The following is a 27,871-nucleotide window of genomic DNA, read 5'->3' on the forward strand; positions in this document are numbered from 1 at the left end:
TTCGAATTTGCAATTCAAGGGCTATAACTCCTGTGCGATTTGGGCAATTTTGTATCATATGTAGATCTGGTTTTGCTGCTCTATTTTGGCTATTTGTAAAGCTATCTTTCTAGTACATATTTCACTATGATAAGTAAACATGTTAAATATTTGTAAAAGTCGTCATTTAATAAAGGTCATTAACTCCATTAAGGTCTTTGCTATTTATGAATATCGTATCAAACAATCATAATGGATTTTTATTGAAGATGTATACATACCAGTAAGGAACACCTGAGTATAGAATAATTGTCATTTTAACTTCTCCGGTCTTGTAGGAAGACCCAGTCACGACAGGATGTCTGCACTTCTCCAGTGTTGTAGGAAGACCAGTCACGACAGGATGTCTGCACTTCCCTAGTCTTGTAGGAAGACCCAGTCACGACAGGATGTCTGCACTTCTCCAGTGTTGTAGGAAGACTCAGTCACGACAGGATGTCTGCACTTCCCAGTCTTGTAGGAAGACCCAGTCACGACAGGATGTCTGCACTTCTCCAGTGTTGTAGGAAGACCCAGTCACGACAGGATGTCTGCACTTCCCAGTGTTGTAGGAAGACCCAGTCACGACAGGATGTCTGCTGGACAATGTATGTGAACATTTATTGTATTGATTATCCAGTTTGCAGTACCTTGCATCGTTCACTTTGTTTTCAGTTATCCCTTTTGAATCTCTAATAGTTCCCACAATACCTACCAAACTGATGTACTATGATATACTGGAGGTAAGACTACTGTTATTTTCTTCTAGCTGTACAGATGATGGGAATTGTGACCATTGGATATTTGAGTTATCTAGTAAACAGTATGTCAGTACTTTGATTATACCAAATATAACCTTTTTGTAAAAGATTATATGGCAACAAAAGGCCCAACCTCCCTGGTCAGTGGTTATTTAGTTTTCCATACCTCCTTAATTTTATATGGTTATCTGTTTTCCTGAATATGCATGAAATATTTGCCACTGGACGTTAAGCAACAATCAATCAATCATTGGGTTCCTCGATTATTCAGGTAATGACCACATACTTTTATGTTTGTTAAATAAATCTTTGTAATTTTGAAACATTTTTTTTTATCTATATCAGTTTTAATTGCTTTCGTGTAACAGTAGCTAAAATAACACATTGATTATTCCCTTGATGACATATCGGTGATTAACAATGGAGTTAATTGAGTAGATCGAATTAATTCATCAATAACGGATTCCAGATTACGGAATGTATACACGAAACAGACATAGCAAACAATAGCTCCCCTGGATATCTATTCAATGAAGTATATTAAATGTTTTCTTAAATTATTTACTACAATCTCTAGTAATTGACAGTATTAGTAAAAAAGTTAAAACGTCACAGGTATTTTGGAAGTATTTGGTCGTCAGGTATTAACTAATTTATAACAGGTAAACATGCTACACCTGTATAACCGACTCGATTGATTTGGTAATGACAATTCATTAGGTCACAAATTTGATTTAATTTACAATAGGAATTGTTTAACTGTCGTTTTATCAGATTGTAAAGTTAAAATGTAGACGGGATTTACACTACAAAAATATACTCTTTTTATGTGCCAAAGTTTTTGCCAGTAAATGTTAAAATGAAAACTGAAGCATATACCCCAAAAGTACTGGGTAACGGACAAGGAAAATGTGCCACAACAATATTAACTGAAGGTGGATATATTTACCCTATAGTGTCCTCCACGAGTTATAATGATAGGATTAAATCTGCTCCGTATACCTACGGACGTGGTGCAAGACCCATGCACAGAAGTACACTGACTATAACCAAACCACCGTGGAACTTACAAGAGGAGTATAAAACTACAACTAACCAGGTAAGTCTCAATTAGTCATAAGATGATGATACCTTCGAAAAAAACAAGATATTAAGTACTTCCTCCACAAAGACTACTATATAGTACCGTGAACCTCCAGTACAAATGATCCACATTTCATTTTATTGTACCAATAACCTCCCAATGTAGCATTCACTTCTATCATAATATACCATAAACCTCCTGTTCAAATGATTCACGTTTTTGTTTCTCTTGCGACGAAAGTTGTTGAATGCTCTGACTCCGGCGTCGACAATTGTTAAGTTGTGTGTTATAAAAAAAGAAGATATGATATGATTGCAAATGAGACAACTCTTCACAAGATACCAAATGATAGAAGTTAACAGCTTTTGGTCATCGTATGACCTTCGACAATGATCAAAGTCCATACCTCATAGTCCGCAATAAAAGGCACCAAAATGACCAAAATAAATTCAAACGAGAAAACTAACGGTCTAATTAATGTACAAAAAAAAAATAACGAAAAAAACAATATGTAACACAGAAACAGACGACAATCACTGAATGACAGACATGGGACAGGCACTTACATACATAATGTGGCGGGGTTACCATGTTTGCAGAACCCAACCCTCCCCTCGCCTGGGCCCGGACAGTGGTGTAACAGTACAACATTAGAACGAACTAAAAAATCAGTCGAAAAAGCTGACAGCTAGTTCAAAACCAGTAATAACTAACAAAATTTTCATGCATCTAGGACTAAATTAATTTGATAGGAACTATTTGTGATAGATCAATACTATTGTGTATGTTGTTGCATTGTTATCAGTTCATATAGGTTTGATGACTATTTCGAGGCCATGTGTCCAGTGGATTTGAATTAACTAGCAATTTTAATGATCAACTTTTTCTGCTTAAGTTATATTGATGAATTCTGCGATATTTTCTATAAAGTTACATTACTGTCTGTGCATCTCAGTTTGTCGAGCATTTATAGACCGCAATACCAACTAAATTACGGTCCAGTGACTAGATTAATAAACAATGTTGCTGTACATCAGATTGGTTTTTTTTTATGAATTGTATGCCAATAGACGATACATATGTCTGTGTCAACAGTTTATTTTAAATGGTACCGTTAACATCCTACTTAGACTTGCTACATGTCCCTTCCTAATTATTATTATTTTTTCAATTTTGCCCCTTTAATAATTTTACTGCTATAACTAGGAGATTACAATTATACTGACATCTGCATTCTCCAAGGGCAATCAGTAGGCTGGCACTTATCAGTAAACATATAAATTAGTAAGAGAGAAATATCAGAAAGGGAATTGTAGCAAGTCTACATCCTACTGTGTGGTTCACTTTTTTTTCTAATACTCCGTTAACCTCGTACTATGATTATGCGATTCACTTTTATTCTATGGATCCGTTCACCTGATCCACGTTTAATTCTATGGTGCATTCGACCTCTAACAGTGAATATTTATTCTATAGTACCGTTAACCTCCTTATGTATGATTCAAATTTCATTTGATAGTACCGTTAACCTCCCACTGTAAAATGATTCAAATTTCATTTTATAGAACCGTTAACCTCCCACTGTAAAATGATTCAAATTTTACTCTGTAGTAACGTTAACCTCCCACTGTAAAATGATTCAAATTTCATTCTATAGAACCGTTAACCTCCTTATGTCTGATTCAAATTTCATTTTATAGAACCATTAACCTCCCACTGTAAAATGATTCAAATTTCATTCTATAATACCGTTAACCTCCCACTGTAAAATGATTCAAATAACATTCTATAGTAACGTAACCTCCCAGTGTAAAATGATTCAAATTTCATTCTATAGTGCCGTTAACCTCCCACTGTAAAATGATTCAAATTTCATTCTTTTGTACCGTTAACCTCCTATGGTATTTATTTTTATCACCTTTGTATTTACTTGTATCATAGATCACATTTATACGTTCAGTGTATGTTCATTTGTGTTCCTACGTCTTTTTGTAAGCCATTCCAATTGATATTTATAGTGTGTCTTTCTATGGTGTGATGTTACACCTAGGTTTAGATAAGGATGAATGTTTGGTACCATTAAAACGTTTAAACCCGCAGCATTTGTTTATCCTAAGTCAGGAATCTGATGTTCAGTAGTTGTCGTTTGTTGGTGTGGTTCATAAGTGTTTCTCGTTTCTTGTTTTTATATAGATTAGACCAAGGATTTGTATAGTGACTGTCATGTCACTATAAAAATCCTTGATTAGACGTTGATTTTCTCATTTGAATGGTTTACGCTAGTAATTTTTGGGGCCATTTATACTTGCTGTTCGGTGACTACTGTGTGATTCAAGGCTCTCTGTTGTTTACACAATTAAACTGCCGTTATAAAAGCATGTCTTTCAAACATTGAGAATGAATATTGATTAGGGCGTCTCGGGACATGCCATTTTGGTTATTTTGAATCATTCAGGAATCAGTAGCTTATTAGTCCCTCTAAAAATAGTATGTTTCTTTGCTTAAAAATGTTAAATTTAATTCCATGTACTGACTGCACAAAAAAATCCCTTGTAAAGATCAAACACTTTTTTTTTAGAGTGGCTGGGACATGAAATCATGGTTATTGTTGAAAAACGCCCATAAATCGAGATATATAAGTAAATTTGTCATCAATTAACTGGATATTTGCATTTTCACACACAAAATACCATTGAAATACTGAAAGACACATTTATTATTTTTCAGTTACTATTATCCGATAAAGAAATTACGATTATCAAACAAGAAAAATTCCATAGAGTTACGATTATCATCCCGAATTTTTCAACGGCAATTTTCAAAGCGCTTAGACAATTCCAGTGCACCGTTACGATTCAAATATGATGTTATGGTATGGAAAAACCTTGCAGCTGAGTAACTATTGACAAAAACATGCTACATTTGAGAAAAATGACTGTAAAGATTTTACCTATATCTGCCGTCGCCATATTGGGATAATCGTAATTCCAGTTACGATTATCTCTTTTATACCAGTGACTGAGGCGATATTACCAGTTACGACTTTTTTAAGCTCGGGCGATATAGAGGGGATATTTTAATCATAAAACAGTCTATTGTTGACCTCTCGGGCGATATAGAGGGGACATTTTAATCATAAAACAGTCTATTGTTGAACTCTCGGGCGATATAGAGGGGATATTTTAATCATAAAACAGTCTATTGTTGACCTCTCGGGTGATATAGAGGGGATATTTTAACTTATCCAACTATCTCCGTCATCACGTGACTTTTACACTTCTGTTGTATATCATTAATGGCCGATAGATTATCAATGAAAGTGAACGGGGTACATAGATAAAACGGTCATAACTTTTTTGTTATAAAGTATATTTTTCCTTCCAACCCCGCGTTTTACAGTTTATAAATTTTTACAATTAAATATGTTTTAAGTTTCAGTTCAGAAATATGATTTCCTGCTTCGAAATAAGTTTGAAAATTGAGGTGACATAGCCACACAGCCTCCGTTGACATCTTCGTTAAAACTTGACAAAATTTCAATGGGACCTTTTTGTAAAATCAATTTTCTCAATTAATTTATTGTTACTTATATCCTTCCAACCTCTAAAAAGATCGACAACATATTTATTTAAAGTAAATGGCAAACCATATCAGTTCAGGTATTAAACTTTTTGCTCCTCAATCTTATGGCCTTATGGCACAACTCTTCTCATTGGTGCATATTACGCCCTATGTGAATCTTCCTCCATGTATTTTCCTCCATGTACTTTAATTTTGTTTTTTGCTTCGAAATTTGTTTGAAAAGTTCATATTTTTGCAGTCTTCAGCAATATTTTCAAAATGGCGGACACTGTTGAAGGTTCATAACGACACGACATGCCGGTATTCATTTAGTTATAAATCAAAAAGTAATATTTCAAATATTTATCAAAGTGTGTCTTTTTGTACTTAAGAAATTTCTTTTTTCACATATTCTTCAATATATTTATTAGAAACAGTCTCTCACACTAAAAATAAAGATTTACATGCACCGACCATGCAGTTTAGAACATTGATAGCGTGGGGCGACATGGACATATATATTTTTGAAGATTTGTACGATGAAAATCGTAAAATTGTTAGATGCATGTCTTTTCAATAATTGTCTTACCTTAATGCAGCATATATTTAAACACTATTTCCCTCTGTGAAAGTGGATACATGCTATTTGTTTTGATAAAATTTCGAAGTTACATATAACAAAAGGTAAACGGACTTTCTGTCCTACATTCTAACAAAATGGCGACCAAATAATTTCAAACGTAGAGGATGTTCGACACTTAGTTTACACATGCAAATAATTCAATAAGATTTAACTGTTTGTATTGCAATTAAATATGACACGTTATTGTAACTCGTATGATAATTAAGGATAAAGCAAGATTGTGGAGATATTAATTAAGTCATCAACGTGATCAAACAAAACAAACATGGCAACGTGACCTAATCACGATGTAAATTTTGACAAGACTTATATATATATTAGTATTATACGATTGTTTATGAAATCATTTTATGATAATATTTTATATCAACGAAAGGAAACCACGGATGGGTTGAAACAAAGATGCAATATCTATATATATATATATATTTTGAAATTATTACTTGGGTAACCAGTACATTTTACATAACCATAATTAAACCAGTCACATACAGAGTTATCGAACCTAATTATGACTGGAATAGTTGCATATGGCGGGAGTCATAAAACAGTCTATTGTTGACCTCTCGTGCGATATAGAGGGGATATTTTAATCATAAAACAGTCTATTGTTGACCTCTCGGGCGATATAGAGGGGATATTTTAATCATAAAACAGTCTATTGTTGACCTCTCGGGCGATATAGAGGGGATATTTTAATCATAAAACAGTCTATTGTTGACCTCTCGGGCGATATAGAGGGGATATTTTAATCATAAAACAGTCTATTGTTGACCTCTCGGGCGATATAGAGGGGATATTTTAATCATAAAACAGTCTATTGTTGACCACTCGGGCGATATAGAGGGGATATTTTAATCATAAAACAGTCTATTGTTGACCTCTAGAAGTATTAGTTCGTGTCATGATTACACCAAATCTCCTCTTTAACGTACAAAGGTGGGAGGGTTGTATGAAAGGCCGTTTATGTCAAAAACCCGATAACGCGTTTAAATATTTTTTAACGCGTTATTTAATTATTTAACGCGTTAAGCACAAAACTACAAAAAATTACCGAAAATACTTTCATCTTTCGCCATAACAACGATTTAAGACGTCAGATTTTACTCGAAACTTACTAAATGAAATGGCCACATGTGTCATAACTTTGTCAATTAACGCGATAAAGTTTATTGATTTTCAGCACATTTTTAATATAATCGTCATAAATTACTTATCGCGTAAAAATAAGAATTAACGCGTTAAATGAAGGGTTAACGTGTTAAAAGAGGGTTTAACGCGTTAAAAGAAGGTTAATGCAACTTTTACTCGTTAAATGCAACTTTAATGCGTTAAATGCAACTTTAACGCGTTAAATGCAACTTTAACGCGTTAAATACAACTTTTACGCGTTAAAAGCAACTTTAACGCGTTAAATGCAACTTTAACGCGTTAAAAGCAACTTTAACGCGTTAAATGCAACTTTAACGCGTTAAATGCAACTTTTACGCGTTAAATGCAACTTTAACGCGTTAAATGCAACTTTAACGCGTTAAAAGCAACTTTAACGCGTTAAATGCATCTTTAACGCGTTTAATGCAACTTTAACGCGTTAAATGCAACTTTAACGCGTTAAATGCAACTTTTACGCGTTAAATGCAACTTTAACGCGTTAAAAGCAACTTTAACGCGTTAAAAGCAACTTTAACGCGTTAAATGCATCTTTAACGTGTTTAATGCAACTTTAACGCGTTAAATGCAACTTTAACGCGTTAAATGCAACTTTAACGCGTTAAATGCAACTTTAACGCGTTAAATGCAACATTAACGCGTTAAATGCAACTTAAACGCGTCAAATGAATCTTTAACTCGTTACCTGCTATTTTACAGCGTTAAAAGCTAATGTAACGTGTTTAAAGCAACGTTTAATTTAATTTAAGCTTACTTTTCATATGTATATATATGGACTGATCATGTTTATAAAAGGCCATCTAGATTTAACATTTGTCAACCTGTCTTTACACTTCGTCTTGAATAAATTTTGTTTATATGTCAGGTTTTTCAGATACTTTACTTGGTCTTTTTTGCATCTTTTGATGTATATATCTGACATTAGGGTTTACCATAAATGGTAGTTTGGCGTATGCTTGCATAAGTCTCTACAAGTGAATTCCTTTTCTGCAGACGGTGAAAACATGACATATCTTTACTATATCTATCAACCATACCTCAGTTAAACATTACAATCGGATATTGTTACACGGATGCCTGTCAGATAACCGAGGCTTTTTTTTATTCTGGCGTCATTGATGAGCGTCATTGATGAGTCTTATGTAGACGAAACGTTCGTCTGGCTCAAATACAAAATTTCAATCCTGGTATGTATATGAATTTATCAGCTAGCAATCGTGTGTGAATTGTGAACATGTTTAAAACAAGAGGCTCTTAAGAGCATGCATCGAGCATCTAGTAAACCAGGTCCAATAAGGTAATGAATATGTGCCAAAAGTAAGAGGATGACCATTTGATACCCATTTGGGAAGGAGGATGTTATTCTTTATTTTTACTACTTACTAAGTCTTTTTTTTCCGCCACGCAATCATCATTCATTTTCGACATTTTTACCTCTAAATACTGTGTTGTTCTGTAATATGGCATGTTCGGAAAACAGACTATTTATCCCCCCTTCCTAAATTGGGCGCTATTATTAATACCCTTCCTGTAAAGCTAAAAAAGACTGTCGCGCTATTATTAATACCCTTCCTGTAAAGCTAAAAAAGACTGTCGCGCTATTATTAATACCCTTCCTGTAAAGCTAAAAAAGACTGTCGCGCTATTAGTAATACCCTTCCTGTAAAGCTGAAAAAGACTGTCTCTCTCTCGGTCCGTTTTTCTGTCCGTTATCAGTCCTGAATTTTGTTCAAGGTCATGAGTGTCTTTCTGATATTGTTCGACTCTAAACCCATTGTTTTATTTTGTATTTACATTGAGTCATAGAACAAATTTATTCGTTCAGTGTATCTTCACTAGTTTGGTTAAATGTCATTTGATTGAGTAAAGCCATTTCAGTTGATATTTTAAAGTGTGTCTTCCTACGTTGTGATATTAAACTATTGTTTCAAGTTGATAAAGGTAAAGGTTGGTGCCTATTAAAACGTGTAAACACACTGCATTTGTTTGCACCTGTCCTAAGTCAGGTATCTGGTACCGTGATTGTCGTTTTTCGATGTGCTTCATAAGTGTTTTTCATTTTTTTGTTATAGATTAGATCGTTGATTTTCCTGTATGAATGGTTATACACTGGTCTTTTTTAAGACCCTTTTTACCTTGCTGTTCGGTGTGAGCCAAGCCAACATGTTGAATGCTGTAATTCATTCCCGAGTGTGATAAAATGTAATCGTCTTCATTGGTCTTCTTGTGTTTGTTGTGGTATGTTTCATTTGAAGCACTTGATTTTGGTAGTATGTTGTTTAAGATACCTGTTACAAATAGGACATTGGAACTTGTATGGTTTTCAGTTAACAAACCGTGTTTGCTATTTTGGAGAATGGTTTAATCGTGTGAGGAAGATGAAATGTAATATCTTCATTATCACCGTATATATTCAGAACGCTTGCTTTCCAATGATATCGAGAGTAATGCTTACTTTAAGATTCCGGAAATATACACAAGAAACTAAAATTCAAAATCATACAAGTCTAACAAAGGCCAGAGGCTCCTGACTTTGGACAGGCGCAAAATCTCGGCGGGGTTAAACATGTTTATGAGATCTCAACCCTCCTCCTATACCGCTAGCCAATGTAGAAAAGTAAACGCATAACAATACGCACATTGAAATTCAGTTCAAGAGAAGTCCGAGTCCGATGTCAGAAGATAAAAGAAAATAAATAAAATGACAATAATACATAAATAAAAACAGACTACTAGCAGTTAACTAATATGCCAGCTCCAGACCTGAATTAAACTGATTGAAAGATTATGTATTCATCGTATGAATATTACTTTTTGATAAATATTCCTAAAGTAATGAACATGCATGTTAAAGGCAATAATTAACACCGAACATTTATAAATATTTTCAAATAGTTAAAAAAAAAAAACACTACCAGGTATATTTAGGAGGTGCTTTACTCTCAGCGGACTGTATATGTAAGGATAAAAAGCATTCCACGTACAGAAAAATTGTATAAACGCATTCTTCAGAATATCTCAAGAAAGTTTTGCGTAAAAATATGAATGTCTACTCGAATTATTAAAAGTACAGCAGAGTTTCCACCATGCACTTGCACTGCACTAATATTAGAATAGTAGAATATAATGATATACAAATGGATGCAAATTATTATTATTATATATATATACATGAAACTGTATTACCGAAATATCTAATATTTGTTCATTTTATAGTTATTTTATGGTGATGTTGTACCCTTTTTGACTTGTTATATATTATATTTTGTAGTGTACACAATAATATTACATGATCCATCGCCCTGTAAGAATAATCGTTGACTATTTATTCAGTCATTTTATTCATGAAACTGTTATATACAAATATAAATATAACATATAACAACAAATATAGTGAACTGATTTGTAGCACTACAAATACTTGGTTGTTATTTTGGTGTCATTTATTCACAATCCACGCACAAACTTGTCTCAGAAAAAAATAATATATTTATGTACATTCACCTCACTTTCAGGTACAGAAATGCGATTTTCTTTTTAAACAAGTGCTTGTAACTTGCGGTCATCCGATGTTCAGTACTTCAGTACTTTGATTATAACATCTTTTTGTATGTGGTTATTTTCAGGATTTCGTTTTATTGTTTATTTTATTTTATTCCATCAAGTGTGACGAAAACGAATAAGCTCAATGTAATGGGTGTGGAATTTCGATCTTTATTTTATAATATTTAATTGAAGTGAAATATCCCGTTGCTGATCAAGCCTGACCATAATTTGACTTGTTACCGCCGCTATGTCATTAGGTGTTAATACATTAATTTCAAAAACAAAAAAATATAGTCTGCATGGGAACCAATTATTTGCGAATCGTTCAATCTGAAAGAAATCGTTTCCTGAAAATCGGAAAGTAATGCTTTGCTAGAATGACGCTAAAAGTAAACAATCTGAAAGAAAGTGTTTTCTGTGATTTTTTAAAAAGAGCATTAATGGTTAGATTTAATAAATTTCGAAAAACTGAAGAATATCAATGAAAGAAAAATAAATATAGGATTTGAAACCCGGGTTTATTTTCAATGTATTAAACAGTTTAAGACGAAAGAAATATATTCTTTTGTTCCATCCTACAAAGTGTTGCATTTGTGGGACCGTTTATGACGTGATTTGTAATTTTTATGATGACATGCGTTACATCTTTATCAAGAAAAATATTTCTAGTGTTCCGTGAAATACAAGAGGGAACGCCATTTACCATCTGATTTAAGTATTGTCCATCACAAAGTGGTGTCACCTGCTACTTCGTCAATATAAATCTGAAAGCAAGCGTTATGTGTATCAGAAAGCAAGCGTAACCGTCGACTGAATCGGAAAGGAAGCGTTCCGAATATACACCATGAATATCCTCCTCTTCTGTAATGTCCAGGACACCACGATAATCCAAAAGATGCGAAAAGATCATAGTATTCGTTAACAACATTATTTCATAACTACATCCAATGATGTTTTAACGCGTTAAACGATATTTTAACGCGTTACATGATGTTTTAACGCGTTAAACGATGTTTTATCGCGTTAAACGATGTTTTATCGCGTTAAACGATGTTTTATCGCGTTAAACGATGTTTAAACGCGTTAAATGACATTTTAACGCGTGAAATGATGTTTTAACGCATTAAACGATGTTTTATCGCGTTAAACGATGTTTTATCGCGCTAAACGATGTTTTATCGCGTTAAACGATGTTATAATGCGTTAAATGATGTTTTAACGCGTTAAATGATATTTTAACGCGTTAAATGATGTTTTAACGCGTTAAATGATGTTTGAACGCGTTAAACAATGTTTTATCGCGTTAAACGATGTGTTATCGTGTTCAACGATGTATTAACGCGTTAAATGATGTTTTAACGCATTAAATTATTTTTTAACGCGTTAAATGATGTTTTAACGCGTTAAACGATGTTTTATCGCGCTAAACGATGTTTTATCGCGTTAAACGATGTTCTAATGCGTTAAACGATGTTTTAACGCGTTAAATGTTAAACGATGTTCTAACGCATTAAAAGATGTTTTAACGCGTTAAATGATATTTTAACGCGTTAAATGATATTTTAACGCGCTAAATGATATTTTAACGCGTTAAATGATGTTTTAACGCGTTATAGTATGTTTTATCGCGTTAAACGATGTTTTATCGCGCTAAACGATGTTTTTATCGCGTTAAACGATGTTTTAACGCGTTAAATGATGTTTGAACGCGTTAAAGCGTTAAATAATATTTTAACGCGTTAAATGATGTTTTAATGCGTTAAAGTAATGTATCGTAGCAACGTAATTGTGTTGAATTTAACGCGTTAAAGTAAATTAAATGTATCGTAGCAACGTAATTGTGTTGAATTTAACGCGTTAATGTGATTGATTATGACACATGTGGCCAGTGCGACGGGTATTTTATCGCGATAAACGTCTTTTTTCACCTACGGGTTAAATCCCAAACTTGATAATTGCAAAGTTTAACGCGTTAAATATAATTATTTCTTTACGCGTTAAAATCTCGTTTTAACGCGTTAAAACTGTATTTATCGCGTTAAATGTGATTTTATCGCGTTAAATGTTAACGCGTTACTTTATCGGGTTTTTGACATGATCGGCCTTTCATAGGGTTGCCACAGGAAAAACTGTGTTAACCCCACTGTGCTCAGTAAGACTATCTATAATACGTCTTGGCCGTTGTTTGTTGTTTGTCTATGCTTGCATCAAATTTCCCAAATTGGTTGCTGGTAGTTTCTGAGATATGTTGTAAAGTGTAATACTTTGGATAGTTACCCCCTTTTTCCCATTCATTTTATTAAATAATCTGTATAACTCTACGACTAACATGATCTATAACCCATTAAAATAAGATAACATTCAATTAAACCGATTTCTATGATATCATTTAGATGTTAATGATTTTTCAACGTTAATGGTGAAATTTTATACGTTGTTGATTTCTTGCATTTAAAACCTTAAACCCATTATTGAATTCGATAAATTTAGTTTTGAAAAGTTTAATTACTTTTTTTTTTTATCAAAACTACCTCTCATGAAATCACTGTCAAAATCTTCTTTAGCTAAAGTAAATAGAATATAAAAGTATTAGAAAAATAAATAAAAATGAATCATCAAAAACACTGAAAAGAATATTTTAACATAGCTGTTGGTGTTTTAATGTCTTTCTGTGTACCCCTTTTCAGGATTACAAATAGAATATAACAACTCTGAAACATTAGGTCTCAGCGAGTAGGAAGAGATAATCGCGAATTCAATCCGTTTTCAGTTCTAATATGAGTATGAAGACCATTGTTTGGAATTGATCGAATTAAGCGATGACGGTAAATACAAAATATACATTTAAATCATTTGTCACAATGTTGAATGACCGGATTAATAAATAATTTGTACTTGTGGTGTTTACTTTCCACATATAAATCAAACAAAAGACAAGTATATATCTCATATCAATATTTACATTAAGTCAATTAAATTCGAGTTGCCGTTTGAAAAATCCTTTAGAACGCTGAATCCCAGGACTGCCTCATATTTTTTGTCATCCTTTCAGGATTTAGAAGTATACCTTCCCTTTTTATACTATATTTTACATGATGAACTAGCACTAACACTGACAGCAAGACATGGCGGAAATTGTCAGTCGACTTCTTGTTCTCGCACTAACACTGACAGCAAGACATGGCGGAAATTGTCAGTCGACTTCTTGTTCTCGCACTAACACTGACAGCAAGACATGGCGGAAATTGTCAGTCGACTTCTTGTTCTCGCACTAACACTGACAGCAAGACATGGCGGAAATTGTCATTCGACTTCTTGTTCTCGCACTAACACTGACAGCAAGACATGGCGGAAATTGTCAGTCGACTTCTTGTTCTCGCACTAACACTGACAGCAAGACATGGCGGAAATTGTCAGTCGACTTCTTGTTAGAGCTATACAATGCCCTATACTAGTTGCCTATTGTGTTCAAAGTTATAATAGACAAATATAAAATTAAAAAGGCAAAAATGAGAAAAGATCTACAAATAAGTCAACATAGCCAAAATTGTCAGTTGACATCCATGAAGGAGTCATTGCCCTTGAATGACCATTCCGACTATTATTCATGTGTTGCTTATTATCTTAAAGAATACAAAAGATAAAAGACACTTTTAATAAAAAGGAAAACATGGTCAGCTAAACTAGATTTACATGGTCAGCTAAACAAGATTTACATGGTCAGCTAAATTAGATTTACATGGTCAGCTAAACTAGATTTACATGGTCAGCTAAACTAGATTTACATGGTCAGCTAAACTAAATTTACATGGTCAGCTAAACTAGATTTACAAAATGATCAGCATAGATGAACATGATGAAATAGTTGATGATATAGGAGTTATTGCCCTTAAATAACGAAGTTTAACCTTTTTGCTTTTGGAGACGATAGATTGATTGATTGATTGGTGGACGTTAAGCAACCAGTTAAACTGTAAAACGATTTTTTTTTACCCCCAATACAAAATTAACAAAAAAAAAGGAGATTTTAGTCATGAATTAAAATGCAGTCTACAATGATGGAGAATTTCCATTGTTGGAGGCGCACATATACCTAGCAGTGTGACACAGGCTCTTTAGAACCTCAACTTAAACTCAACAAGTAACACTTTGTATAGACCCACACGACCTCGTCATACATGTACATACACGAGTTTGTAACAGAAATATAAGTAAAACGCTTCACTCATTATAAAACTTAAATCATGCCATGTAACTAAAATATAAGTAAAACGCTTCCGTCCCCTTACAAAACGTCATGCCATTGTTACTATGCTATGAAGATGGTTATTTTTATCTTGACAAGGCAGTTTATGATCTCTTCAGAAATGAAGTGTTAGTTCAATATCATCGATAACTTAAGTCATCTCACACAGTTACACATTGATTTATTTTATATACAAATTCTACATGTAGTTTGTAAGATAAAAAAAAAGGATTATATGTTAATATATGTGACTCGGCTGTCTGGTAGTTCAGGGGTTGACCTTTTAAATAGGACATATGCCTATTGTTTAAGATCGTTAATGAACTGTTGGTTGTCTATCGCTTATAATGCATGAATGAATAAATGAACAAAGGAAAGAGCAAGGAATAACTTGATAATTGATGAACGAACGAACGAACGTAAATGAACTAACGAACGTAAATGAACCAACGAACCCACAACGAACGAACGAACGTAAATGGACTAACGAACGTAAATGAACCAACGAACCCACAACGAACGAACGAACAACCGAACATACAAACAAACCAACGAACCTACCAACCAACAATTAACGAATCAACCGATCAATCAACCAGCTAGGTTTATGCTATTTGTGTGTCTTCTTACACGTAGAACGATTGATTTTCGCTTTACAAATTATTTTATAAATGGTTTATGTTTCTGCATTTAATTTAAAATACAACATTTCTTATTTAATGTCCTCTATAGAGTCAATAGTTATATCAATTAGGACATTTAATATATCATTAAATCTCAATCAAAATGAATGGATAAATGCATATCAAAAGATATTTAATATGTCTAAATTGAGATGTTGCTAGGCTGTTTATCTGTTTTTATTGCACATGCAATTATCAATTTGATTCATGTTGTAATGAAATCACACTCTGTCCATATTTCATATCAAACATATTTCTTCACAAAATAATAATATAATTCTCATATCATTCTCTTCAAAGCTCAATAACACCAAGTTTAACGACAGCAAAAGCGACTGAACCGCGAATTATGTCTACAAATAATAGCGTTGTTTGTCTCGCCTTAAAGGAATGTTACAGAAAGCGAGACAAATGTTGTTTACTCAATGGTATATTCTTTCCTTAAATAGTTCAAACAAGTCTTTAAAATGAAACGTAACAACTTCATTGTTTATCATCTCGTCAACACATTTTTTGTTTGTAACTTGATTGATTAATTGTTGGATGCTTAACGTCCAGTGGCAAATTATTCATGCATGTGCAGGACGGCGTGATTTATATGAATATATACCCGTATAATTCTGACCATGACAAGAAAAGCCTATGGTACAATCTTCTCGATTGGAATGCAGCACACAAACTTTCTCGTCAGAAGGAGAGATGATCGTATTATTTAAAGTGTAACCTGCTCGTTTAGACATCGTGATAGAAAACTTTAATAAGTATACCAATAATGGAAATTTACATATCACTTAAAAATTGATCCATGAATAGGTTTAGACGTGTTTATGTTTTTAACACATTTTAAACGTATTACAGATTAAATATATACCTTAATATTCATATTACTTTGGTAAAATACGGATTACAACAAATCGTTCTTAATCCTATCAAGGATATAAAATGGAAACCACGGAGGAGGTAAGACTTCTGCAAAACTGTATTCATTCTTTTATTATTTTTCAAGGTTACCCAATCTACCGTGATATTTTTCCACTCGGAAGGGTTCTTGTATGATGAATATTATAGAAACAATTCAATATCTTCCTTTGAAGGATTGTCATGTTTAAAATTCTGCTGATTCAAATTTATATTTTGTTCAAACTTTTAACAACAAAGTGGTGGTTGAAGATTAGCAGTATTAAAAAAGAATTATATCTTAATATTATTAGAAAATACTTAACAACTTGAAGACGAATCCATTGTGATATTTTATATATTTGATAGTAATTGTTTTGTCAACACTATATGTAGCAGTTGAAAAAAAATTAATGTAACCCTGAATTATTCTTACAGAAAGCTCTCTGATAATATTTTGGGACTGAATTCTATTTGATAAATCATTTCAAATAAACTTCATGTCAAAATTTTAAAATATTACGACTGCGATCAGTCCGCATCTAACCCCCAAAAAAAAAAATGATTGACCATACGAACCTTCTGTGTGTGCCTGTCCCAAGGAAAGAGTCTGTAATTCATTGGTCGTTGTTTGATGCTGTGTATTAGCATATTTGTTTTTCGTTCATGATTTTGTACATTTACCAGGCCGTTAGTATTCTCGTTTGATTTGTTTTACATTTGTTATTTCGGGACCCTTTAAAGCTGACGCTGCCGTATGGGTTTTGCTCATTGTTGAAAGCCGTCCGGTGACCTATAGTTGTTAATTTCTGTGTCATTTCGTCTCTTGTGGAGAGTTATCTCATTGACAATCTTATCCCATCTTCTTATTTTTTATGAAGTAATATCAGGTTTAATCTAGATCTGTACATTTATGCCACAATGCTTCAGTAAGATATTTGTACTTTTTTCTTTCAGTATTTCAGCGGGAGTAAAAGTTTAAACCCAGTACGACGGCCACCTTTATGTCCGTCTATGCACCGTTCTCAGATCAAAATGGCCCATCCTTCCGATGATAAGCGGGGCTGGGATACAGATTACACTGGTACCTACAGAGAGAAAGATATTGTACCTGTAAGTAATCGTCCAATCAAATAAATACCATGTGCGTGGGCTTGACACCCTTGTCCGGAATAAACATGACTATTTGCCACTGGACGTAAAGCAACTAACCATAAAGTACACGCTAGACCTTAAGTTTGGAATAGCAAAAATCTTAAAATTTCATAAGATAAAAGTTCGAAGGAAGACCAGCTAATTTTATGTTCGTCAATTTTGCTATAAAATGTTAAAAGCTTAATTGTAAAATAATTTTATTATTTATGGTCTTTGTGTCAAACAATTACCCATTAAGGTAGTTAGTTATAAATTGATCAATTTTAAATTATCCGAACATTTAGGTTCAAATGATTCTAAGTGATTTTGACCCTAAGTTCATTGTGTCCGTCATGGTCGCAGGGCTGTAACTTGCGTGTGGCTCACCAGTTGTTGCCCAGTGCACTTAAACATTTCTGTTTGGGAAACAAGAACAAAGTTAGAGATTCACGGATAAAGAAAATGTGAGTCTCTTTAGGTTTAGGGAAGCGAGAAACATGGTAACTGGTGGATCAACGGGATATTGGCTATGTGTTTCTGCTTTGGCCAACTGAATACACTTTACACGAGGAGTTTCTGGGATGACCCGGGTTTTACTGAGCTAGACCTACTAGTTTTATAACAATGAACCATATCAAGATAATGAGTGGACTTTTTTCATTCGTATATCAATCTTCAGTCTCTTCAAGAATAATTGAAGACAACCTCATATTGTCTTTGAGCGTTTATGGCTTTTTGTAAAGACAGGGAGGGACACACTTTTTGATAACCAAAACAAACGATGATAAGGGGCTGATGAATTAACACTAAATAGGGACTTGTGCAACAATTGATATTGGTTAGTTCACTACTAGACTGTCACTCTTTTCATAAAAAAAAATCATAGACAGGACAATATTTTATTTAAGTCTCACCTCTTCATTATATAAAACATACAGACAGTTGCTAAAACAACATTATAAAACATACAAGAGCCACTCTAAAAAGAGTTATGAGAGACTACGAGTAAACGACACTGACTAAGTGAATAACTTAACGCAAAACGAAAGTGACGCCCCAATATAATAGATAAGAAGGTGTTGTTTGTTTTGTAATGAGACAACTAACTGACGTAGAGGTCATCTTAGGCCTTCAACAATGAGTAAAACCAGTACAGTATATTATATTGCGTGATTTGTAGCTAAGATAAAATTTAGAATGGATAACTACTAAGTCTGACGAAAAGCATTCGCAAAATAGTCTCTATTAAAAGCCGTCGCGACATTCTCCCTATTAACCTTCCCCCCCCCCACCCCCCCCTCCGGATTAAAAGTGACTAATTAGAAACTGAATCATTGCCTAGGTCTGTCCGTGCCATAAATTTATCTTCTTATTACATGTATTGAATTAAATGTTGTAAATCATGTACTAATATAACTGTGTATTTGTTCTGTGACTATAGACTGATCAATTACCGGTATGTATAATTTGTCTGGGACTTGTTTGTTGTAATGCAGGTTGTAAAGGAAACCATTTTATTTGCACACAGTTATTACATAATGTTAACGTACATTTAAGTAGTCATTTTATCGCCAATGTTCATTTATCACGCTCTAAAAATTCACAATCAGATCGCTGTAATGTATTGTCGATATACAATACTGTTAATAGGTTCACTTTAAATTACATTTACATTTATTTCTTTTCATTTTTATGTCTGTTTTGTCGGTTGGCAAATGCAAGGTAAACTTTGTCTGAAGCTTAAAGTGAGTCTAAAATAAACTTGGTCAATATGCAGACACAAGAATAACTTCTACTAAGTAAATAGCGGAGAAACCTTTTTAAAATACCAGTAAGCGACGGCGCCGCTTTATGTTCACCAAAATTAGATAGATATAGGAAGATGTGGTGTGAGTGCCGAGACAACTCTCCATCCAAAAAACAATTTAAAAAAAGTAAACCATTAAAGGTCAATGTACGGCCTTCAATGTATGTGTGTGTGTCTGGTGGCAGATTAGGTCAGACATCAACCTATCAATTAATTTACCGTAAAAACTTTTCAACAAAACAAAAAATCATTCCAAATATCGAATAGGCTTGAATTAATAACAACATTCAAACAGATTGTCAGGACAAGCATCGGTAAAGTTGATAAAAGAACATTGATGAATATTTACTGTTTGGTAGAGGGTTTAATCACAAGATGTTAGAAATATATTATTGGTGATAGAAAGTGGTAAGAGATGTCAACATCTTTGATATAAAATAAAAATAAAAAAGATATCTGTTTAATCGCTTAAAAAAGGTCGGACTCGAAAAACTGTGAAACAAATAGAAATGAGACAAACAAAGGATCCAATCTAGAACAAAATAATTTATGGAAAAAAATTATGACACAAGAACCAACAAAGACAACTGAACTATAGGTTTGTGCCTTGGTGTGGTGTGCTTAAACAAATTTAAGAGCGCTCATCCCTCCATCCAACCTTGGACAGCGGTGTAACCACACATCACAATAACAAATTGAAAACACAACAAGCAATTGACTTAACTCAACAAATCGGAAAGACGCACAAAAGCAACCGACATAAAAACAATAGACTCAAAGCCAACAACAACTTATAAATAAATCATATACTCCAATCAGTACGTGTACGTCAAACGGATTTAGTATAGACGTCGTAAACAGAGAAAAACTCACAACCTTAATTGTGCAAGGACAAAATATAAGTTGTCGGTATGGATAGGAAATGAATGAACAAATAATTTATTAAAGTGCAACCTGAATTGCCATTATATAATACATATGATATGAACATTGTTATTTTCAGCCAGCCTTATAGGCTTACGAAGCACTGTCATTTTAAAACATTATTATACATGTATAGCTACATTTTATTTGATATAAAATATTAAGTTTTACAGTTTTTACGTCGTGTAGTTTTGTTAAAGTAAACATGTTTATATAAAATCTTGTCTTATCCTTAAACAGTCTATGATAAAGTTTGCCACCGTTTTCGGGTTGCTGGTTAACAGTTCTTTTAGTGTTTCTCCTGGTTATATATATTGCTATATATACATAGCAATATATATCTAGTTATGTTTTAAATTTCGAAAACAAAAACATTGTTTTTTGAAACACTCATAACATTCCTTTATTATATATCGATTTTGCTGTACAATATATTTGATTTACTTGAGAAAAAAAAATGTAAGTACCAATGAAAACAATATTTAGAGATTTTAATGATTATTTTTAATTGTTAACCTTTAAGAATATGTATATTTAAAGAAACACTGAGTTTATATGGATCCTATCTAAATTTACGGGCTCTATAAACTTCACTACATATACCGGATTTCATCGTGAGACGTCACAACACATTTCATGTTCATTTACAATTAATTTCTTAAAATTTTAAGTTTCATTCCATTGAAATTGTGAATGTGATTTGCTTGAAATACTCACAGTTTACTTGTTTATTATATTACAGGCGAATAGACTTCACATGATATCACTGAGAAACAGAATCGACCAGACTGAGGGTGGAGATATGAAGAAAGTTGTCAAACCGGATCAGTCTCCACAGAGTTACTTCACACAATACAATAGGACACATAATAAATTAGGGAATCTGCTAGGGCCCGGTGTACCTAGAGGATATCCAATTAGAGAAAGTTATAATATACTCACAGGTTAGTTATAGGTCAAGGTTACCCCGAATATATCCAATCAGAGAGAATAATAATTTACTCACAGATTAGTTATTTGTCAAGGTTACCCCGAATATATTCAATCAGAGAAAGTTATAATATACTCACAGATTATAGTTATAGGTCAAGGTTACCCAGAATATATCAAATCGGAGAAAGTTATAATATACTCACAGGTTAGTTATTGGTCAACGCTACTCAGAATTATTTTTTTCATTTTTAAAAATATCCTACATTGGTGATAGCTGATAAGTTGTTTCTACCCGTTCATAAAAATAAAAAGTTTTCTTACTTTTGTAGGGGAGGAGACAGGATTAGCATGGAAGGAAGACAATAAACGAACATCAGGAAACAGACATTTATATGACAGTCGGTGTACAGACAGATCTTATTCCATACTCTGTTGACTTATATGACAGTCGGTGTACAGGCAGATGTTATTTTATACTCTGTTGATTTACATGACAGTCGGTGTACAGATAGATCTTATTCCATACTTTGTTGATTCTGTTACGGCATTTATCTGTGTCAACTACGACATCAGATTACTAGCGAATCAAAATAAGTAAAGATACTGTCAATTACTCGTTTTATTTTGTGCAATTTAGATATTTATTACAATTGTGTCTGTACAGTGTATATATGAAATGGATGAACATTAATGTTTTGATATTAAAGCATAATAATGTACTAGCATTGTGTTGTGTTAGTCCTTCAATGTTAGACAAACAACACTCAACCAATCTCGACTTGGAACTTTGGTTGATACTGATAGTTTTCTCATTGGTAATCTTACCACATCGCCTTCTTTATGTTAATGAAAAACTATTGACCTTTATATCTTACATAGTTCTTCTTTATATTTCTTCATCTTCACCATTTGGAACTCTTGGTTTATAGCTTCCTTGTGAGCAAACCCTCTATCAAAAAAATCATGATAGGAAATACAAGCACGGGAATATCGTATCAATTGGGAGATATATACCCCGTATGCAGGTGCTGCTGGAATGTTGCTACTTAGAAATGGAAAGTTCAAAAATTGAAAGCTGAAATCATCTCTTGTGTCGTAAAGTTTTGTTTTCAACCGACCCTCATTATCGATTTCTTGATGTAAGTCAAAATATGAAGCCGACTTAACTATATCTGTTGTATCCCTTATCTCTAGTTCGATGGGATAGATGCGTTCCACATAGTCACCAAATTTTGAATTATTTAGTGAGAGAACATCATCTATATACCGGTAGCGGAAATTAAAGTTAAAGGATAGCGATAACTTCTTCTTATCTTTCTTCCTAAGAAGTTCTTGTATGAATCAGCCTCATAATAATAAAGAAACAAGTCGACAAGAAGAGGGGCACAATTGGTTCCCATTGGAATGCCGACACTATGTTGAAAAATACGTCCTCTGAACGTAACAAATATGTTGTGAATCAAGAAAACAAGCATCTTGATAATGTCAGATTCAGAGAATATTTTGTTTGAACCTACTCCTTTTGGCACTTTACAGCTGAAGGGTAATATCTTTGATTAGCTTGCTTGCTAGCTGAACCGTGAAGTCATTATTAGGTAAGGTATACTATTTTCCTTTCGAAGTAGCCTAGTCCTACAGACAGATAGATTAGTTATCTGTAAGACTAGTGTACTCTTAAAAGAGGGTAGTTTACCTAACCTAATAATATCTTCAAGGTTCAGCTAGCAAGCAAGCTAACCAAATATATCACCTTTACCTCCACACTCAATACAATCGGCTGTAACCAAACTCCCATGTAATTGTTATCTTTAACTTAATCTTTATAAATATAATCCTAACTGTTTGTCAGTTTGACTCCCAAGTTCTATTCATAGCAGGGGTGTCCATTATAGTAAATCCTCGTTAGAGCAATCAAGGATCACAACCCCTGATACTGTAATAGAGCAACACAACATGTTATTAATGGGTGAATACATGGGAAGGTTATAAAGATCCTCCTCGCCTAGTGGCACTCATCTTGTTACACATTTCACGTAAAAAACAGTAATATGTCATATAAGTTAATGTCAGGAATGATGAAGGCAACGAGATTGTGGAAACAAGTCAACAACCAGATGTTCCGCAGGACGCAACTTTATACGACCACAGACAATGAAACAGGGACCTTCACTGAGATAGCTGTGTCAGTGGAGTAATTGCTAACAGCGAGCAATACTGTTGTTGAATAAAAAAAAAAAAACAAACTTTATACGACCACAGAGGTCGAACCCTGAACGGTTGGGGCAAGTATGGACACAACATTCAAGCTTGATACAGCTCTGAATTCGGATTGTGATTAAATAGTTGACACAGCATAGATTTCTGACACAGAATTGACATGGTCTAATAAACTTCATTTTTTTTGGCTTTTTGAGCAATTCACTTTGCTTTTGAATATCATAGTAAAGGGGCACTAGCTACGAGATATATACAAAATCTAAAGTATGATTTTTTTTGTTCAATTATAATGAAAGAAAATTATGTCAAATTAAGCTAATAAACATTTATAATGAATTATTCACTTGTAAGTGAATAATTCGATCTCATTAAAGGCTGTATTCATGTGAACTCCAATTTAACCCCATAGAAAGAGATAGAATAACGCATGCATTGCCTGTGTATGGTTTCATTTAAAGGAAAAGAATGTCAACATTGAAAGTGAGAGAAAGGTAAATAATTCGATTGATTAATTCGATCTACAAAAATCTTTCTTATAAAGGTAAAAACGACGGTAAACATAAACTTATAATTTATAAAACAAAATTTAACAGACATAAAAAATCCAAATGCACGAGTTGCTTAATCTATCTATATATATATATATGTTTATGTTTACATCGCTTATATGGTCATAGAAGGTCAACTTGGTAATTAATTAGATGGCATCTTAGCTAAAATTCTTATGAAACGAAGCTACATCTTATTAAGGTGAATCGGGATTAAACGACTGCGCATAATTTCACGCATGAATTACAAAAGTATTTGTCGTAAATTAGATTAGAAATGTTAATTTAATCATTGTAGTTATATGACTAAAAGAATATTTTCGTTATTATCTGTTCTGTTACAGGGTCAAAATGACAATCCTCCCATTTTCACCATTTTCCCCGCCATAATTTGGGTTTTAAGGCATTTTTCCCCATTATCAGTGACCTATGTTTTTTATTTGCTCATTCTTTGAAGCTATATTTCAGCTTTGGACCCTGAAATCTGACCAATTTGTTTTCACCACCCCTTTCCCTTATTCCAAAAATAATCTCAATTCAAATTTCTAACGGAGTTTGCAACAATAACTACTCATTTAAATACATCATAAAATATAAAATGACATACAGACATAACATTTAGCTCCTAATTTTTTTTACAGCTAACCATCTCAAGACAGTCATCATTTCTGTATACATAATTTTCAAGCAGTGTAAGGGAGGTAATCAAACATATATATAACAATATTCTTTAAATGGAATTGGGATTGCCTCCCTTACACTGCTTTTAAATTGTCTAAATTGCTTTTTATCAGAAAAACCCTTGTTTTCCCCCTTGTTTGCCCCTATTTTCTAAATGATTTAAGCTGTTACCCCCCATAACCATTCCTTTGTAGTATAGAAACTTGTGGTACAATTTAAGAGATATGCATACGCTTAAACACAAGTTATTGACTGGAAACTACAAAAAAGGTTATTTGGGCGCCTTTTTTGGCTCCCAACTTGTTGAAACCCCCCTTGGAGCAAGAACCACAAATCTCAATTCCAGCCTTTCCTTTCTAGTTAGAAACCTTGTAGTATGATTTCAGAGAGATCCAAACACTTAAACACAAGCTATTGTCTGTAAACTAGAAAAAATGTTTCTTTTTGGTCCCTTGTTCCTACATGTACGGGGAAATTAACCCCAAACTGAATCCTAGCCTTCCCTTTGTTATATGGAACCTCGTGGTACAGTTACACACAAATTATTATCTGGAAACTAGAAAAATGCTTGTTTTCAGCCCTTTATTCCGAGACTGTTTGCTCCATAACCCTTAAAATAAATCCCAACCTTCTACTTATGGTATGAAACATTGTGGTACAATTTCAGAGCAATTAAAATACTTATACACAACTTATTGTCCTGAAACTAGATAAATGCTTGTTTTGGGCAACTTTGGGCCCCTAATTAATAAACCTTTGGGACCATAACCCCCAAAATCAATCCAAACCTTCCTTTTATGGTTACAAACATTGTGTTAAAATTTTATTGATTTCTATTGACTAATACTAAAGTTATTATCCAGAAACAATCTTTTTTAGACAACGATGACGTGATACCAATATATGACCAAAAAAAATTATAAATTTTTGCGTTCATATAAAAATATGATGATGTCTGTAAAATTTTCAAAGACAACAACTGGTTAAATAGCTTCCTTTTATATTATTAAGAACTCCTGGTTCAATAGCTTCATTGCAAGTTGAAACACACATCTTCAGGAAATCCTTATATAAGATACAAGCCCTAGGTTATCTTATCTGGTAGATATAAACTCTATAAGCAGATGCTGCTGGAATATTTTGACATAGAAATGTACTTGCACAGCTAACTATGTGAATATCCTTATCATTTTTAAAGTATAACTATTGAAAATAGCCCTGTGGGAAGGAATCGTCTACTCAGAAGTCTGTAAGTTTCTCTAATTTTTGTGCTATTTTCACATTTCCTGACCGGTGTGAGAAAAATATTTCTCCTCACTAGTGAAAAATCTGTTCTTGGCAAATGATTAGTCAAAATTTGATTATGATGTCTAAATGTTTTGTTTTCTTCTGAATTTTCCTATTGTGACGTCATGAAAAAAGGCGACCATGTCTGATGACGTCGCATATAAAGAACAGAAGTTTCTGAAAATCTTTGAAAAAGAAGGATAAAAATCATTAGAGAAACATATTCCTACACTATAACTCGTGTATTAAGATATTTCTCCACTCTCGACAGTAAAATTTTAGTTATTTAAAGAGCTCGGCAAGCCTCACGCTTTAAATAATAAATTAAAATTTAACTGTCTCGAGTAGAGAAATATCGTAATACACTTGTTGCAGGGTAGGAATCTTTATGGTTGTCATTTTTTGCTGTATATCACATTTGTTTGTCTTTTCCATAAATCAGTTTGCTAGTTGTCTCCTATGAATTGTTTTAGATTTGTCATGTTAGGGTCTTTTATAGCTAGCTATGCAGTATGGGTTGTGCTCATGGTTGAAATCCAGACAATGACCTTCATTTCCTAAGGGAGCTACCATTTGATTATTATTGTGGGGATATAGGATGAACTATTTGGTCCTGCATGTTTTTCATTTTTTGTTGCTTATCCAGCCTTTATGTTTTACTTAAAACTCCTGTCCTGGCTTTTTGTTTAAATTTCATCCTAGCCCATCCCCCTTCCCCCCCAAAAAAATTCATATGGCAGTTCCCTCACATCTGCATCATTTCATGGTCTAGTGGAAAGTTCAACTTGTCTCATTGACAATCTATTATCATATACCACATCTATATATTTTAATAACAATATTTTGAAGTTTTCAAGTATCTGTTTTCTTTTCCTAAGGACACACTTGTTAACAATCATAATTTAATGCCCATGTTTATGGAAAATGTCACAGTTTTTCCTTGTTATTCAATGTTATCAATGTTCTAAGAAAATGAAGTGACCAACATTTAATTATAGTAGACAGAAATGTACACCATACAAACACCAAATATAGTTAAACTATTAGTAGACAGAAAATTACAGAACATTATCATTGACCAATGAACCATGACAATGAGGTCAAGGTCATATTAATCCTGCCAGACAGACATTTACACCTTGCAATCGTTTCATACTTCAAGTATACAAATATAATTGATATATTGCTTAAAATATCCATGAAGTAGACAAAACTTGAAATCTGCCAATCCTATATGTACACCTTACAATCATTATACACTAAATATATTTGACCTAATGATAAAAGTTTATGATAGGGGCTTGACTCGTAACTTTAACTATCACTGATTCACGAAATGATGTCATGTGAACTGTTCCTGATGAACATGTAGATGTTGTGATGGATTGATTGATTAAATGGCGTTTAATGGCACTTTCAACACTATTGTGCTATGTTGACATATTAATAGTAAGTTTTTAAGTGGTGGATGAAACCAGAGAACCCTTGCTTTTAGTATGAAACCGCCTTTCTAGCAAATTAGATTGGAGTTGAATGCACTTGACAAAACACATTTTTTTCAAGCAGTCACTGAACCATGAAAATGAGATCAAGCTCAAGGCCAATGAACATATGATTGACAGAAACTTCCTAACATAAGGCATCGTATATAAGGTATGAAGCATCCAGGTCTGTAAATTTCATTGCAGGCGAGACAAAAATTGTCTGATTGCTGATATAAATAAAACGCAA

General features: G+C 33.3%; 1 protein-coding gene across 2 annotated transcripts; it reads left to right on the forward strand.

Moving 5' to 3' along the window:
- Window positions 1-1,425: 1,425 nt before the first annotated feature.
- On the forward strand, window positions 1,426-22,129 carry LOC143046415 (uncharacterized). 2 transcript variants are annotated; one of them, XM_076219574.1, is made up of 5 exons: window positions 1,426-1,878; window positions 17,567-17,722; window positions 19,185-19,199; window positions 21,217-21,418; window positions 21,737-22,129. In XM_076219574.1, exons 1-5 carry the CDS (start codon window positions 1,639-1,641, stop codon window positions 21,841-21,843), a joined length of 720 nt encoding a protein of 239 aa, XP_076075689.1. In that variant the 5' UTR covers window positions 1,426-1,638; the 3' UTR covers window positions 21,844-22,129. The 2 variants fall into 2 exon arrangements, with proteins under 2 accessions (XP_076075689.1, XP_076075690.1); XM_076219575.1 differs by lacking the exon at window positions 19,185-19,199 and having other exon boundaries at window positions 1,435-1,878.
- Window positions 22,130-27,871: the final 5,742 nt, after the last annotated feature.

The sequence above is a fragment of the Mytilus galloprovincialis genome, chromosome 9 (assembly GCF_965363235.1).
Source record: "Mytilus galloprovincialis chromosome 9, xbMytGall1.hap1.1, whole genome shotgun sequence".
Lineage (NCBI taxonomy): Eukaryota > Metazoa > Mollusca > Bivalvia > Mytilida > Mytilidae > Mytilus > Mytilus galloprovincialis.

Excerpts from the sequence above, each read along its gene's own strand:
- LOC143046415 (XM_076219574.1), top strand. The coding sequence starts at position 1,639 with ATGAAAACTGAAGCATATACCCCAAAAGTACTGGGTAACGGACAAGGA. Across the intron at positions 1,879-17,566 it reads ATAAAACTACAACTAACCAG|TATTTCAGCGGGAGTAAAAG; the intron begins GTAAGTCTCAAT and ends TTTTTCTTTCAG. Across the intron at positions 21,419-21,736 it reads AAGTTATAATATACTCACAG|GGGAGGAGACAGGATTAGCA; the intron begins GTTAGTTATAGG and ends TTACTTTTGTAG.